This window comes from Rhinopithecus roxellana, chromosome 10, assembly GCF_007565055.1.
Source record: "Rhinopithecus roxellana isolate Shanxi Qingling chromosome 10, ASM756505v1, whole genome shotgun sequence".
NCBI classification, from domain to species: Eukaryota; Metazoa; Chordata; class Mammalia; order Primates; family Cercopithecidae; genus Rhinopithecus; species Rhinopithecus roxellana.
In genome coordinates, this window is record NC_044558.1 from 95,232,439 (window position 1) to 95,249,668 (window position 17,230).

General features: G+C 49.1%; 2 protein-coding genes across 10 annotated transcripts in view; one reads left to right on the plus strand and one right to left on the minus strand.

Annotated features, from left to right (window-relative positions):
- The window catches only part of HVCN1 (hydrogen voltage gated channel 1), a 40,860-nt gene extending 28,229 nt beyond the window's left edge, over nt 1-12,631 (plus strand). For all 4 annotated transcript variants that reach the window (XM_030939794.1, XM_030939795.1, XM_030939793.1 and 1 more), the window contains 5 exons: nt 3-287; nt 5,997-6,101; nt 10,205-10,436; nt 11,389-11,501; nt 12,183-12,631. In XM_030939794.1, the coding sequence (XP_030795654.1) occupies nt 3-287; nt 5,997-6,101; nt 10,205-10,436; nt 11,389-11,501; nt 12,183-12,248 (801 nt within the window). In that variant the 3' untranslated portion in view covers nt 12,249-12,631. The remainder of the gene's footprint in view (nt 1-2; nt 288-5,996; nt 6,102-10,204; nt 10,437-11,388; nt 11,502-12,182) is intronic.
- Nucleotides 10,445-17,230, minus strand: part of TCTN1 (tectonic family member 1) — a 39,216-nt gene continuing 32,430 nt past the window's right edge. For 2 of the 6 annotated variants that reach the window (XR_004059743.1, XR_004059741.1), the window contains 3 exons: nt 16,804-16,980; nt 14,312-14,437; nt 13,747-13,891 (listed from right to left, as the gene is read on the minus strand). Coding sequence is in view for 3 of the 6 variants with exons in the window: in XM_030939789.1 (XP_030795649.1) it covers nt 13,748-13,891; nt 14,312-14,437; nt 16,818-16,980 (433 nt within the window). In the remaining 3 variants the exon portion in view is untranslated. Of the gene's footprint in view, nt 10,459-13,045; nt 14,438-16,803; nt 16,981-17,230 lie in introns of those variants that run through there. The other 4 variants (XR_004059742.1, XM_030939789.1, XM_030939790.1 and 1 more) reach the window with 4 other exon arrangements.

The window sequence follows — 17,230 nt, forward strand, 5'->3', positions numbered from 1 at the left end:
AGGCAGTCACCCGCAGGGCCAAGGTGGCTCCCGCTGAGAGGATGAGCAAGTTCTTAAAGCACTTCACGGTCGTAGGGGACGACTACCATGCCTGGAACATCAACTACAAGAAATGGGAGAATGAAGAGGACGAGGAGGAGGAGGAGCAGCCGCCACCCACACCAGCGTCAGGCGAGGAAGGCAGAGCTGCAGGCCCTGACGCTGCCCCTGCCCCTGGCCCCGTGCCCAGGGCCCCCCTTGACTTCAGGGGCACGTTGAGGAAACTGTTCATCTCCCACAGGTTTCAGGTAGGTGGGACAGGAGTCGGGATGCCCAGAGCTGGCAGGAGAGCCATCAGGAAATGTGAGGCAGGCAGCCGGGCTGAGCCCATTTGGTCACTGCCTCATTCATTCTATGAGTGTTTGCCCAGCACCTACCACGTGCCGGGGACCCTGTACTGCGCTGGGCATGCGGCAGGCAGATCTTAAGTTGTCAGGGAGAAAAGAGCCATGATCCAAAAGGAAAGGGTCCACCAATGGATGAGTGTGAAATGGAATGTGTTCTATCTGTACAGTGCAATATGATTCCAACATCAAAAGCAAAGAAGTGCTGATCCATGCCACAATGTGAATGAACCTTGAAAACACGGTGCTGAGGGAAAGAAGCCAGACACAAAAGGCCAGAGTGTAGGATTCCATTGATACAAAACGTCTAAGGACAGGCAAATCCATAGAGACAGGAAGCAGATTGGCGGCTGCCACAGATGGGAGTGTTTCCGTTTGAGGAGATGAAAATGTTCTGGAATTATAGTGGTGATGGTTACACAACCTTGTGAATGGACTTAATGCCACTAAATTTTATGCCAACTTTAAAATGGTATATTTTACGTTATGCAAATTTTACCACACACAAAAAAAGTAAAGGGTAAATAACGGAGACAGAAAGAACACTTATCCGTTCACTCTGCGAACACTCAGTGCCAGAGGCTCCCCTGCCTCATAGAGACCCATCCTGCTGGGGGCCTCAGTCTCTCTTGTGGAGTGATGCCCAAAATACCTGGCTGTCCTGGCCTTAGCCCACTGCTGATAGCCTCCAGGTGTGGTTGCAGGGAGAAAGCAGAGCTGGGGTGGTCCTCACAGACGAGCGAAGGGAACTGAACTTTCTATGGAGTTCAAGCAATTCCCCTGCCTCAGCCTCCCAAGTAGCTGCGATTACAGGCGCCTGCCACCACACCTGGCTAATTTTGCATTTTTAGTAGAGACAGGGTTTCACTATGTTGGTCAGGCTGGTCTTGAACCCCTGACCTCAGGTGATCCACCCACCTCAGCCTCCCAAAGTGCTGGGATTACAGGTCTTAGCCACCACGCCCGGCCAACTGTCCTGCCATTGACTGATTGATTGATTGGTTTGAGACAGAGTCTTGCTCTGTCACCCAGGCTGGAGTGCAGTGGCATGATCTCAGTTCACTGCAACCTCTGCTTCCTGGGTTCAAGCTATCCTCCTGCCTCAGCCTCCCAAGTAGCTGGGATTACAGGCACCCGCCACCATGCCTGGCTAATTTTTGTATTTTTGGTAGAGACTGGGTTTCACCATATTGGGCAGGCTGGTCTCAAACTCCTGACCTCAAGTGATCCACTCGTCTCAGCCTCCCAAAGTGTTGGGATTACAGGCATGAGCCACTATGCCTGGCCATGTCCTGCCATTTAGAAGGGTTTTTATTATTATTTTTTTAAGAGATGGGATCTTGCTATGTTGCCCAGGCTGGTCTCGAATTCCTGGTCTCAAGTGATCCTCCCATCTTGGCCTCCCAAAGTGCTGTGATTACAGGTGTGAGCTAACGTACATGGTCTAGAAGGACATTTCTGATTTTGAAGGACAAATGCAAGTGGAGTCTGGTCAGCCCTCTCTAGACCCCATCCCCAACTCCAACATGGCAGAGCCTATGTCTGGGTGCCTAGAAGCATATTCAAGTCCCGGGAGGGCACAGGCCTGGGGACAACAGGGAAGCACACAGTTCTCAAAAGTGGGCATTTCGGGGATGCTACTGCAGGTGTCCCCAAACAAAATAGACCTGTCCCTCCTTAGAGCCTGCCCCTCTTCTGGAAGCAGAGAAATGCAGCCCTTGCATCTTCCATCACTGACTTTATTCCAGGGTAAAAGATTTAAACAAATTATTTTGGTCTTTTTCTTCCCCCACTCTTGTGTGGCTGAAAGCAGCAAAGCAAGAGAGCTGACATGCCAGAGCACCTGGCGGCCCAGCTCCTCTGTGGCTGTGATGGGAAAGGAAACATGCTATTAAGTTGTTGGGGGTTGAAATCCCAAACCCTCAATTTCAGGAGCAGAAGGAAGGAATCAGCTTCCTTGCAGCTGCAAGGGGAGCCCTGGGCCACCCCCTCAGGATGTCCCCCTCCTCCCTGGGCTTAGGGCTTAGGGCTGGGGGCTGGCCCCTGACATGGGACCCCCAGAGACACTCCTGCTGGGGAAAAAGACGAATGCCTGTCATAAAGTGAGTGGAGGTGTTTATTCACCTACCCAACAGTCACTTTTTGAGCACCTGCTGTGTACAGTGACAAATGTGGCAGACATATCTTTGCCCTCATTGAGGATTTGGCAGGCTGCAGAGAGGCAGGACTGATGGGAGCCATCACTGAGACACATTGGTTACAGATGGAGAGAAGCCCTCCTCAGGGAGGAGGGAGGCTTTGAGAGGTCCTGGGGGTGGGGGACTGATCAGGGACTGGAGTTGGAGGAGGTGACACCTGCATGCTGAGCAGGAGTGAACCCCGTGGATGGATGGAGTGGGAGGCTTCCAGGTAGAGGGGCTTCCTTTGCCAAGGACTTGCAGCATTGGAGGAATTAAGAAGGGTGCACATGGATGGGGTGTGGGTGTTGCCAGCAGGCAACTGGCAAGAGAAGAGGCCAGAGAAGGTCATCCATGGGTCGTGGGCTACCTTTGAAAGCTGTAAGTGTGTGGGTGGGGGGATCAGATTTGTAGAGGGACTCAGTGGCAGCAGTGAGACCACACTGGAGTAGGTGGGGAGGCTCAGAGGTTGTGGTTTCTGCAGGTAGGATCAGCATCCAGGAAGCTCCTGGGATCCCTTTCTTGAGTGGTTTGAGATGGCCAAGGTGCTTGATATATTGTTAACTGCGGTCCCTTCTTACATGGGATGGCACCACCAAGGGAGAGAATACGGGGTGATTCAGGGCCTAAGGAAGCCATGAATGACAGGACAGAGTTGAGCCAAGGGAAGGTGGTCCCAGGAGTCAGGGAGCTTCACTTTTATTCCCATGCACCGCAGGCCAGCCCTGTGCTAAGCGCTCTTCATACTTCACTCACATCATGCTCCCATTGTTGCTCTGGGGTAGAAAATGTGGCCCACTCCATCTTCCCCGTGAGGACAGTGAAGCTTCCAGCGATGAGAGATGTGCCCAAGGTCCAGGCAGATGGGGGAGCTGGGAGCTGAGCCCAGGACTGGCCGCCCCACAGTGCGGACTCTGCAGTCTTTGCCAGGGTGAGGATTTGGAATGAAGCAGCTTCTCTGAATTCTCAGCAATTTTCCTTGTGACCTGGTTCCCCTCAGAAGCAACACTCCCTGTGACCTGGCAGATTCAGGGCCCCAGGGATGAATTTTCATAGAGGCCGGGGTTATTATCCAGGCATTGTAGTTTTGTGACCTTGGGTTGGTCTGTCTCTCATTTTTCTTTTGCATTGTTTTTTAAATTGAGGTGAGATTCACGTAATAATCATTTTTAAGTAAATGATTCTGTGGCATTTATTTAATACATTCACAGTGTTGTACAAGTCACCACTATCTACTTCCAGGGCATTTTCTTTTTTTTCTTTTTTCTTTTTGAGACAGAGTTTTGCTCTTGTTGCCCAAGCTGGACTGCAATGACGTGATCTCGGCTCACTGCAACCTCCGCCTCCCAGGTTCAAGCTTCTCCTGCCTCAGCCTCCCAAGTGGCTGGGATTATAGGCACATGCCACCATGCCCAGCTAATTTTCTGTACTTTTAGTAGAAACAGGGTTTCACTATGTTAGCCAGGCTGGTCTCGAACTCCTGACCTCAGGTGATCTGCCTGCCTCGGCCTCCCAAAGTGCTGGGATTACAGGCATGAGCCACCGTGCCTGACCCCAGAGCATTTTCAAATGGAAACCTGGTACCCATTAGCAGTCACTCCCCATTCCCCCTCCCCCAGCCCCAGGCAACTGTGAACCTGCATTCTGTCTCTGGATTTGCCATTTCTGGACATTTCATATAGATGGGATCATATAATGTATGATCTTTTCTGTCTGCCTTCTTTCACTTAGTATGACGATTTCATAGTAGTGTGGGTCAGAACCTCATCCTTTTCATGGCTGAATATTGGGTCTGTTCCTTGTAGCTCTGTGGCTTGGTTTTACCTCATATGAGCTCTCAGATCCCTTTAGTTCCAAAATAAAGCCAAGGAAAAACAACAACAAAAACCCCACTAGAGGCTTGCACCTTTATTAAGCTTGCTGAATTTGGAATGTGTGAAAACTTCATTACAAGGCAATTTGCCATGCAATTTTCACAACAAACCACATCATAGAATAATTACTGAAATAATTACCTACAGGTTGAAAGGATCAAAGAATTAATAGTCTGTTCCTGCAGAGGCCTGAACTTGTTTAATTTTAAACTGAAACTGCAGAAATTGCCAAGATAGTGGCAGATTAATTTTCAGAGGCCAGAATCTACTGATCTGAGAGTGCGAGTGGCAGGGGATGGCGATGGTCCGGAATTTCCAAGGGAACAGAAGGGTCACTCACAGTCCTGTGGGGCTCCTCCCACTGCTACATTTCCACTGCCATTATGGTATTCCCAACGCTGTCACCTTCACCCTGCCATCAGTGCCCTCGCCAACATCACCAGCTGTCACCATGACTGCCATCACTACCAGCTGCTTCCCACAGCTGCCATCAGTAAGACCACCCACCCACTCCACACTGTTCCCCACCTGTCCTCTGTCAGCCCATCACAAAGCTCACGAGGTTGTGTTCCCCATAGCAGCTCTCTTTAATTCTCCAGGACACCGGGACTCCTCTCCCCTTCACCCTCTTCACCCACTGTGGGCACACGTGAGCTGGGGCAGGCACCTCACATCTCCAGGCAGAAGCTGGTTTGTAAGCACAGCAGCCGTCCCTGTAGCTGAGGAGCCTGCAGTCGGCAGTCCCCAAGGTCCCCTCCAGGACTCAGACTGCTGAGGCAGGGCTGTGTTATTTATTGAGCATCTGTTCTGTGAGCACCCCAGCAACAGCAGGCCCCAGGAATAGAAAAATACAAACTTGCCTGGGCGCGGCGGCTCACGCCTGTAATCCCAGCACTTTGGGAGGCCAAAGGTGGGTGGATCACTTGGGGTTAGGAGCTTGAGACCAGCCTGGCCAACATGGTGGAACACCATCTCTACTAAAAATACAAAAATTAGCCAGGCATGGTGGTGTGTGCCTGTTATCCCAGATACTCGGGAGGCTGAGGCAGGAGAATTGCTTGAACTCAGGAGGTGGAGGTTGCAGTGAGCCGAGATCATGCCATTGTACTCCAGCCTGGGTGACAAAACGAGACTGTTTCAAAAAAAAAAACAAATGTATATATATATGTATGTATATATATACACACTTAAAAACTGATTATTTATTGCCATCTAGGTATGGGCAGTTTGTTTTGAGAGGTGGTATTTGAGAAACAGTGACCAAGGGTCAGAAAATGAGCCAGACATGTTCTGGGAGGGCAGGGAAGGTGGGCACCACCTAGAGGCAGAGCAGGCCAGGAGGGTGGCGGGAAGGAGGCTGGTGGCTTCTATCAGAGAGGAGCTGGCCCTGCGCAGCCACCATCCCGGTGGGGCCTCTGGCGAGCTATAGCAATAGCCTCCCACCCTTAATGGCTTTGCCCAGTGGTTTCACCCACGTGCTTCCAAGCCAGCTCTTAATCATGGGAAGAGGGAGGGCCTCCGTGTGGGTCTCATGGTCTCTGGTGCCTTCCCTCGGCCCGCAGGTCATCATCATCTGCTTGGTGGTTCTGGACGCCCTCCTGGTGCTTGCTGAGCTCATCCTGGACCTGGATATCATCAAGCCTGACAAGAACAACTATGCCGCCAGGGTAGGGGTCGACAGCTCTTCTGGGGTCTTACTGATACGTTTTGCTTGTGTTATCTGCACAGTAGGGGTGCAGAGTGGAGCAGCTGACACCCCACTTGGAGTAGCAAGGTCTGTGGTAGTTTAATAGGTGTTTTCATCTTCCTTTCCAGATTATGGATTAGCATTTACTACAAGCAGGAAACCTTGTTTCACGTGATGGCTGGAATCCTGGGCGATGCTAGGCTAGTGAGCTGGAGCAGGTGGGGTGGATCCACTCTGCCATCTCTGGCTCAGGAGGCGCATTTCTCCTGTCTTCTGTTGATGGTCTGCATGGTCCCCATGCTGGGCCATCAGGGGATGTGCTGTTTATTCACTGATTCAGTTACTGAGCCCATCCCAGACGTTCAGGCAAAGGGTGGTGGACACACCCTGTCTCGGTGCCAAGGGAGGAGATCAGGAGAGTTAAAATCATCCCTGGCTGGGCACAGTGGCTCACAGCTGTAATCTCTGCACTTTGGGAGGACGAGGTGGGTGGATCACCTGAGGTCAGGAGTTCGGGACCAGCCTGGCCAACATAATAAAACCCCGTCTCTACTGAAAATACAAAAAATTAGCTGGACATGGTGGCACAGGCCTGTAATCCCAGCTACTCAGGAGGCCAAGGCAGGAGAATCACTTGAACCCCAGAGGCGGAGGTTGCAGTGAGCCGAGATAGCGCCTCTGCACTTCAGCCCGGGCAACAAGAGCAAAACTCCGTCTCCAGAAAAAAAAAAAGCATTTCCCGTCCCCCACCCCCGCCATGCCCTTTTTTGGAAAAACAAAATGGAATTGATATGCAAATATATGTCTTTGCAAGTAGTGAAAAAGGCAGAAGGAAATGTTAAACCTCCTCCTTCTTCCTGGTACCTTTCCCAGAGGCAGCCCTGTGACATCTCCTATGCCGGCATGAAAGGAGAATCTTCCCTGTCCATCTATTTTCTCCTAAATAACTGCTTTCATGTTTCTCAGAGACTGGGGTCTTGAACCCCTGGGCTCAAGCGATCCACCCACCTCTGCCTCCCAAAGTGCTGGGATTACAGGCGTGCGACACTGCACTTGGCTTTCTTCCTCTATTTTTGATAGAATCCATTAACATACCTGCCATATTGTCTTTTTACTCTCAACTTTTTATTATGAAAAATGGCAAAGACACATTTTGCTGTTTGCTTTGTCACTATATATCCCCACAGATGCACACACATTTCCATCTGACCATTTGACGTCACAAACCTTCACTCCTAACAATGTGCCTAATAAGGTTTTTCTCCCATGGAGCCATGAGAGCATCATCAGACCTAAAATAAGATCAATAGTCCCACCTAACAACCACTTTTATTCACTCACTCATCCCAAATGTCTCTTTTTATTTTTGGGGGACAAAGTCTGTATCGCCCAGACTGGAGTGCAGTGGCACGATCTCATCACACTGCAACATCCGCCTCCTGAGTTAAAGCGATTCTCCTGCCTCAGGATCCAGAGTAACTGGGATAACAGGTGCCCGCCACCACACCCAGCTAATTTTTGTATTTTTAGTAGAGACGAGACTTCACCATGTTGGCCAGGCTGGTATCAAACCCCTGACCTCAAGTGATCTGCCCACCTCGGCCTCCCAAAGTGCTAGGATTACAGGCACGAGCCACCATGCCCAGCCCAAGAATGTCTTTAATGGCACTTTTTTTCAAACTAGGATAGAGAATTCCAATATTCTATTTGGTTTTGTCTCCTTGGAGTTTTTTTGTTTTTTTCCTTGAGACACAGTCTTGCTCTGTCACCCAGCCTGGAGTGCAGTAGCACTAACAGCTCACTGCAGCCTTGACCTCATGGGCTCAAGCCTTCCTCCCACCTCAGCCTCCTGAGTAACTAGAATCACAGGCATGCACCACCACACCTAGCTAATTTTTAAATTTTTTATAGATAAAGAGTTTCCCTGTGCTGCCCAGGCTGGTATTGAACTCCCAGGCTCAAGTAATCCTGTCTTGGCCTCCCAAAGTGCTGGGATTACAGGCGTGAGCCTGGGCTCCCTGGCTTTCTTAATCTAGATAAATCCTCCTGCTTTTCTTTTTCCTTCATGACCATGACTCTTGGAAGAGCCCAGCCAGTAGAATGTCCCATGTTCTGGATTTGTCTGATGAGTTTGACGTCTCCTGCCTTATTTCCTACACACCACGGTTAGGTCCAGGGCTTGATCAGCAGGGAGTCCTCATTGGCAGGTGATGGTCTGGATGTGGCATTTTCAGGAGGCACACGCCAGGGGTCCCACTCAGTTAGGTCACTTGATTTAGGTAGTAAATGCTGGACTGCTCCACTGGCCAGGTGCATTTTTCCTGTTGCAGTGGTAAATGATCTGCCCGGTACTACTTTGGTAGCATGCAAATATCCTCTTCCCCAGTTGGCATATGTTGGTGATCCTTGCCTGAGTCAGTGACTACACTAGGGGATGCAAAATGGTGATTTTCCAATTCTGTCTTTCCTTCTACATTTAGTAGTCAGTACTCTTCTATAAAAAAGCACTTCCCTGTTTTCCCACGTGTGTGTGTGTGCATGGGTGTATGTGCTGCACTGTGAATTTTTTTTATTCACTGTGTTACAATCAATCTTAGTCATTCTTTTCAATGTTCAGATTGTCCCAAATGTTGTCACTGTGAACCTCTTCAAGCTGACTGCTGGGTCCTGTTGACATGACTCTGTGATGTCTTTGAAGACTTCCTTGCTTTCTGGCACAAGACATCCTTGCCCACATTGTACCTTCCCTGCCCCAGATGTGGAAATGGTTATCTTGGTGTGAGGACTGGTTATTTTATTTTATATTTTTATTTTATTTATTTATTTTTTTGAGACGGAGTCTTGCTCTGTCGCCCAGGCTGAAGTGCAGTGGCCAGGTCTCAGCTCACTGCAAGCTCCACCTCCCAGGTTTACGCCATTCTCCTGCCTCCGCCTCCCAAGTAGCTGGGACTACAGGTGCCTGCCACCACGCCCTCCTAGTTTTTTGTATTTTTTTAGTAGAGATGGGGTTTCACCCAGGATGGTCTCGATCTCCTGACCTTGTGATCTGCCCGTCTCGGCCTCCCAAAGTGCTGGGATTACAGGCTTGAGCCACCGCACCCAGCCTATTTTTATTTTTTGAGACAGAGTCTGACTTGTCACCCAGGCTGGAGTGCAGTGGTGCAATCTCAGCTCACTGCAACCTCTCCTCTGGGTTCAAGCAATTCTCCTGCCTCAGCCTCCCAAGTAGCTGGGACTACAGGCGTGCACCAACACACCTGGCTCACTTTTTGTATTTTTTTTAGTAGAGACAGGTTTTCACCATGTTGGCCAAGATGGTCTCAAACTCCTGACCTCAAGTGATCTACCTGCCTCAGCCTCCCAAAGTGCTGGGATTACAGGCATGAGCCACTGTGCCCAGCCAGGACTAGATCAAGATCTCAGAACCTTTTTCACTTACCTTGGTGATCACTCCTAATTGGAACATATGGATCTGCCTCCATTCATTCATTCATTCATTCATTCATTCATTCATTCATTCAGTTATTTTAGAGATGGGGTCTTAGTATGTTGCCCAGGCTGGCCTCAAACTGGGCTCTGGGCAGGAGGCCCCACCTAGCCTCCTAACTGGGACTATAGGCTCAAGCCACCACACCCAGCTTAATCCTTTTAACAATTGTGTCCTTAGGGCCCCATATGGAGGTGCCACCATTCATTTCAAGAGTACCTTCTAATGGACATTTCTGTCTAACGGACATTTCTGTTATCTTACAAACAATGCAGAAAATATTTGCTCTGCAAACAGTGCTGCAGTAAATATCCTTAGTCCCTGTGCACACGGGAGCTCAGCTGTAGGATAAGTTCTTAGCCACAGAATTGCTGGTCCAAAGGGTCTAGAGGACGCTTTAATTCCAACATTACCTAATTGCCCTTTAGAGAGCAGGTGCCTCATCTGTTGTGTTCACAGCTGTGTTTCCAGCACCGGGCATGTGGATTTGTCCAATAGATGAATTCTCTTGCTGGTGACCAGGCAGGTGCATGCGAGGGCAGCTTGACCTCCCAGAGGCCCGATCTCCCCTGACTGTGGTTCCTTGTCCCCTTCAGGTATTCCACTACATGAGCATCACCATCTTGGTCTTTTTTATGATGGAGATTATCTTTAAATTATTTGTCTTCCGCCTGGAGTTCTTTCACCACAAGTTTGAGATCCTGGATGCCGTCGTGGTGGTGGTCTCATTCGCCCTCGACATTGCCCTCCTGGTCCGGGAGCACGAGTTTGAGGCTCTGGGCCTGCTGATTCTGCTTCGGCTGTGGCGGGTGGCCCGGATCATCAACGGTACGTCTCCTGCACTCCCAGGCTGTGGATGGAGAGCGGGGGCTCAGGCATACAGCCGAGGCCTGGCGGCACAGTCACTCTGGGCGCCGGAGCTCACAGTGGCTCCCATTGTGGAGGCCTCCCCACTGCCCCCTCACCTCCCTCTCCTCCCTTCTTCCTCTTCAGCCCTTTTAGGAGCTGGTTATAAGCAGGTTTATGTCAAGCAAATAAAATGAAACGGTTGGGTACAGTGGTCATGCCTGTAATCCCAGCAATTTGGGAGGCTAAGGCAGGAGGATCACTTGAGCCCAGGAGTTCAAGACCAGCCTGGGCAACAAGGTGAAACCCTGTCTCTACAAAAAAAAAATAGAAACATCAGTTGGGTGTGGTGGTGCACACATGTAGTCCCAGCCACTGGGGGGCGGGGGGGCTGAAGTGGGAGGATCGCTTGAGCCCAGGATTTGGAGGCTGCAATAAGCCAAGATTGTGCCACCGCACTCCAGCCTGGGTGACAGAGCGAGACCCCCATCTCAAAAAAAAAAAAAAAAAAAAAAAAAAACTGGACTCTGTCAAAGGAAAGAAAAAAAGCCTTTCAGTTCCTACGGAAGATGCCTGTTATGGAGAAAGGGGGCATTTCCCAGCCTGTGCTTTCGTGGTATCTGTGCACACTGCTGCTATGCACCCATATGATTGTGAACAGGTTCTAGGTTAAGAAGCCTAATGTTCATCTTGTCAGCGATTATTTTTAAGGATTACTCAGCCATGCCAGCTATAGAGAGATACTGCGTAACTGGGGACTAAGTAGCTCAGACATGAAACCCTGACTTCCCAGCTCTGATGCCCTAAAGTGATGACTGTCTCATGTGTCTGTCACCACTCCTCCCAACGCTATACGGGTGTAAGAATACAGATTTTTTTTCCTGAGTGGTTAAGTTAGAAACCAGTATCACTGAGACCCCCAATTTTATTTCAGGGATTATCATCTCGGTTAAGACACGTTCAGAACGGCAACTCTTAAGGTTAAAACAGATGAATGTACAATTGGCCGCCAAGATTCAACACCTTGAGTTCAGCTGCTCTGAGAAGGTAAGAAGACACATCTGGGGACCAGGCATGGTGGCTCATGCTTGTAATCCCAGCACTTTGGGAGGCTGAAGCAGGTGGATCACCTGAGGTCCAGAGTTCGAGACCAGCCTGACCAACATGGAGAAACCCTGTCTCTACTAAAAATACAAAATTAGCCGGGCGTGGTGGCGCATGCCTGTAATCCCAGCTACTCAGGAGGCTGAGGCAGCAGAATCGCTTGAATCTGGGAGGCAGAGGTTGTGGTGAGCCAAGATTGTGCCATTGCACTCCAGCCTGAGCAACAAGAGCAAAACTCTGTCTCAACAACAACAACAACAAAAAGACATCTGAGAAGCTGGCCTCTGCTGCAGCAGCCGCCTGCAGCACAGCGCTGCTCATGCACCTAGAGCGCCCTTCCCTGGGCTGAGCCTGCCTTGTCCTTTCAGATCCAGCCCAGGCATCACATCCTCCCTGAAGCTGTGCCCACCCCCACACCCCGGGGCTCTGCCAGGTCCCCCACCTTTGTCTTCTCACTGCTGCTCAGTGGAGCCTATGATTGTAGCAGTCTCCTCAGCAGACTGAATGCCACAGAGTGTAGCTTTCATTCATCTCTGTGGCTCTGTGCCTGGGGCTCACTGAATGATTGTCACATCCCTGGCGAGGCTCAAAGTAAATTCCAGTGTTTGTCTGCTTTTGCAATAGGAACAAGAAATTGAAAGACTTAACAAGCTATTGCGACAGCATGGACTTCTTGGTGAAGTGAACTAGACCCAGACCAGCTCCCCGCAGAGAAGACACTGCCTCATGGGCCTGTGCTGTCATGTGAGGAACAGCTGCCCCTCCTGGGCCACCTAGTGAGAGGTTTGGTTTGATGCCTCTGCCTCCCTCCTGCCAGCATGGATTCTGGGTGGACACAGCCTTGTGGAAGGTCCAGTACCATCAAGAGCTGCCCATCCATTCCCACCCCACACTGTATCAAAGGTATCACATTTTCTCATGTTGAACACTTTAGCCTTGCTTGAAAATGAGGAACAAAGCTGGACAATTGCTAGTTGTATATAAAATTTAGTCTCATCGAATGTACAGTTTTCAAATTTCACGTGTATATTAAGGAATTGATGCATCCTTTCATATGAGCATTCTGAAAGAAAGAAAAAGAAGCTACTTTAGCTGCCACCCCATTCTAGAAAAGTCTCTTATTTTCAAGCTGTTCTAAATAGCTTCCCTTGTCTCAGTTTCCCCAAAAGGGGTACCCAGGCCCCTCCTCTGTGTGCCCCAGCTGCATCAGCCAGCTTCTAGGTGGTTCCATTGCGTTCTGCCACCTGACATTTTTCCTCAATTACTGTACAATTACTGTATAAAATAAACTCTCTCTTTCCCCTGGATCCTCCTACTGTATTCTTTCCTCTGTGGCACCCATACCAGCCTGCCAGTCAGAGAGCAAGCTAGCTATAGTGCCTGGTGCAGAAATGGCAATGAGACCCAAGACTCCACTATAATTAACATGGTACTTGGGGTAAGATCCCTTGTAAGGCTGTGTACTCTTCTCGCACGATTTTATCTAATATTTTGCTATTTTTTGTACTCACTGCAACCGGACCTAAAAAGGAAAAAACCTGAACTGAATATTTTTAAAATAACTCAAAGCAGGGGATGAATGAACTGGCCAAATCCCCCGTGCCTCTGCTGCTTCAAGGCCTGTTCATTTTCTTTACCATCTCCCCAAAGACTTTTTGGGTTCTATCTATGACTTATGTGTTAAGCGTATTCCCCATTCAAAAGTCAGACAGAATAACATTTCCAAAAGGAAAAAAGGTGGGAAGGGAGTGGAGAAGGGCAGTGTGCTGGTTTGGAGGCAACCTCAAAGGTTAGAAGTATAATAAGGCCAGGCATGGTGGCTCACACCTGTAATCTCAGCACTTTCAGAGGCTGAGGCAGGAGGATCACCTGAGCCCAGGAGTTTGAGACCAGCCTGGTCAACACAGCAAGACCCCATCTCTACAGAATATATTAAAATTAGCCAGGTGTTGTGGTGTGTACCTGTAGTCCCAGCTATTAGGAGGCTGAGGTGGGAGGATCACTCAAGCCCGGAAGGTCAAGGCCGCAGTGAGCCATGATCACACTACTGCACTCCAGCCTGAGTGACAAAGCAAGACCCTCAAAAAGTATAAAATGCAGTGTCCCCTAGGGACTTCTAGCCCCACATGCACTTTCCACAGGGGATGACCTCAGAGGAGGGGCGTAGTTTCCTCAAGCGATGACTTACGTCAAACAAACGGGAAGAAGAAGTTAAAGGGCAGCCTGGCATTGATGGCTGGTGGAGCTCTGAAGCCTGCCTCTGCAGGTGCAGACACATCCACAAAAGTAACCGCAGTAGAAATAAGAATCGTCCTTTCATTTCCTGAGTTGGCCTGTAATAAACAGAGAGAGCAAGGCCCACCCTCCAGTGTGCTCCCAGAATGACAACAATGAGACACTTTTCATTCTCTTCCTCACTCAACCACTGTCAGTTCATGAATCTGATAGATCCTGGAGCACTAATCAGCCATTAACTTGGATGAGGGAAACAATTTTACCAGGGTGTCTGATTAACACATGAATATCAGTCATAATTTTCATGAGAATTTTAAAGATCCCATCGAAACCAGAATGCTAATGTAAATAGAACCATCATCAGCGTTTCCTTCTAAGTAAAAAATGCTGAAATATTTTATGAACCCCCATGGTTTAAATTATAATCTTTTACACAAAGTAATACCTGTCACCTACCACACTTGAGTTGTGTCTAGACTTCTGTCTTAACATATGCCTTTAAACTAGGTTAGACCTACCTCAGGAAAGGAGGATGAAATTAGATTTGCAGTTACATTGACTATTTTGGCCTGTGGATTCAGTAGGGATCCGTATTTGGTCCATTTCACTTCTATAACCAAAGCCCCTGGGAGCTGGCAGGAATCCTGCAAAACAGAATGCTGTTAATCCATTAGAATCTTACACAACCGCAAGTCAGACTTAATCTGCAGTTCAGAGTGTTAATTATAAAAGGTTTCATATATTACAAAATGTTCTGAACAAGAAAATCAATAGACTCTAGTAGTTCAGATAAAAACAGCTTAGAGAAAGTACGTATTTTAAAGTAACTCAATGCCCCAAAAATATTTTTAACAACTAAATGTAATTTTTCCATCTTCTTCTATTTCTTTTTTTTTTTTTTTTGAGACGGAGTCTCCCTCTGTCGCCCGGGCTGGAGTGCAGTGGCCGGATCTCAGCTCACTGCAAGCTCCACCTCCCGGGTTTATGCCATTCTCCTGCCTCAGCCTCCCGAGTAGCTGGGACTACAGGCGCCCACCACCTCGCCCGGCTAGTTTTTTGTATTTTTTAGTAGAGACGGGGTTTCACTGTGTTAGCCAGGATGGTCTCGATCTCCTGACCTCGTGATCCGCCCGTCTCGGCCTCCCAAAGTGCTGGGATTACAGGCTTGAGCCACCGCGCCCGGCCCATCCCCTTCTATCTCTAAAAAAGTCGACATCACCTGAAACTGTGGTAGTGCCGATATTCAACTGTGGACCCTTTAGGGCCATAACTGCTCTAACTTCATCTACCTGTTTACACCTGCCTCACAGACTTCAGGAAAGAAACTGGTGGGAGGGATGGAGGGGAAGAAATAATTATTAGCAGACAAATAAAACCTGATTGCATGTCATGTTAAAATGCTCTTAGGGGAAATTTAAGTGCCTTTTATCTAATTTCATCAACTGGCACTTAAGATGTGACATTTGGGTAACCAGGCAGTGTCAGGATGTTGTCAGACATCAACTCTTCATCTGCACCAGGAATGCTGCTGATGCCATGAAGGAGCTGAGCTGCCCATTTGGTTGGCTGCTTTGGGAGCCAGCTCTAAGGCCTCTGACCCAAGGGAAAAAGGGGCCGTGGGACTTCCAGGACTTTTTCTTGCCTTTGCAGTCTCTCCAGTTGGCAAATGGGGTAACTGTTGAAGCTGCAGGCTGGGTACATGGGGACTCCATGGTACTATTCTACTTTTGTGTATGTATGAGATGTTTTCATTTAAAAAAAAAAAAAAAAGCTTTAAAATACATCTGTTCAGGACATGAAAGCCTCACAGGCCTGCTAAATTTGGTGGCTGCGAAAAAAGCACTGATGGAATTCCTTAGCTTGGAACTGCCTTTAAAAACCGTGCAGGCTGAACAATCCTCTCGAATATCCAGTTCTTAGGAGACGATGCAGCATGCAGCTGGTGGAAACTGAGTTTAGCAGGTGCTCGTGCCTGCCTCTACCTGGGTTGCCAGCAGAGTTGGTACAAAATCCACTGCTGCAGGCCCTCTGAGCATTCAGGATCAGCATAGACCCTGACAATGCTGTGTGCGCACTGCTGCCTCTCCTCCCAACCCGTATCTTCCCTTCTGAGGAGTAATAACTGCATGTCTGCAGCCATGGCCAAGAAGCCAGAAACAATGTGCCTGGTTCTGGCGGGAGAGTTGAGCCAAGACTTCGCAGTGGAATGGAGTAATCCCGGGTCTCTGCTGGCCACGGTGGGAGGGCGGATCAGAGAAGTGAGCAGTCCTCATCCCTGTTATGCCCATGCTAGAAATACTCGGAGCAGATAATGAGAGGTCTGAAGAAAGCGTGACAAGAACAAGCTGGGCAATTACAGGCTAAGATAGAGAGCACGCCTCCGGGCCAGGGCTGGCCCACACACTGACTGCTAAGACAAAAGAAAAAGGTGGGCAGAAGCATCACATGTGACCAGGAACCTATCTGTAGGATTGTCAACTTCCATTCAACTCTGTGAGGAACTGTGGCAGTGAAAACTCTCAGGTGTAGGCTGCCTAAGTAGACCAGAGGACAATGGGTGGGATAGCCACGTGCACAGAAGGAAGTCTCAGTCTTTGATACAGGACTCAACATTTGTCTATCGTGTCATGAGATGCCTGGAGAGGGCTCGGGGGACACCAACAATCACAATGATGGTAGCAACAGGATGAGGATCACAGTGGTTCCCATTTATGGACCACTAGGCACCATGCCCAGGGCCACATAAATGTTACCTCACTTAACCCTCTCAATGCCCCGTGAGGCCACTCACCCACTATGACTAGTGTTCCCATTTCACAGATGAAAACAGAGGCTCAAAGCCATAAAACTGCCAGCCAGAGACAACATTGCTAACAAGGGGCAAAAATCAGTATCCAAGATTCAGCCCATGCTCCCACTCAGAACCATCCTGTCTCCTTAACAGCTGGCTTCCCCGGCTGCCTTCATCACACCACCTGGAAGAGAGAGACCGCTAGCATGGAACCTGTACCTTCTCCCCTTTACCTTCCTGTTGAATGACTGGGTGATGAAGTGGATGGGCACCCAGTCCAGCACATCCTGGGCCTGCGAATTTCCAAAAGGGGCCACGTAATCTGGGAAGCCCTGGCCCCACAGCAGGTTCTTCACCTTCTGGGCTACGAGCCGACATGGGAGAGCTCCAGTCAGTCTTGGTGAAGGAAAAAGAAGTCACCTGAATGAGGCTGTTGTTCATCCACCAGCAGTTTTTCTTTTTCTTCTTCTTCCTTTCCTTCCCTTTATTTATTTATTTATTTATTTATTTATTTATTTATTTATGACAAGGTCTCACTCTGATGCCCAAGCTGGAGTGCACTGGCGCCATCATAGCTCACTGCAGCCTCAAACTCCCGGGTTCTTGCGACCCTCCCAGAGTGCTGGGACTACAGGAGTGAGCCACC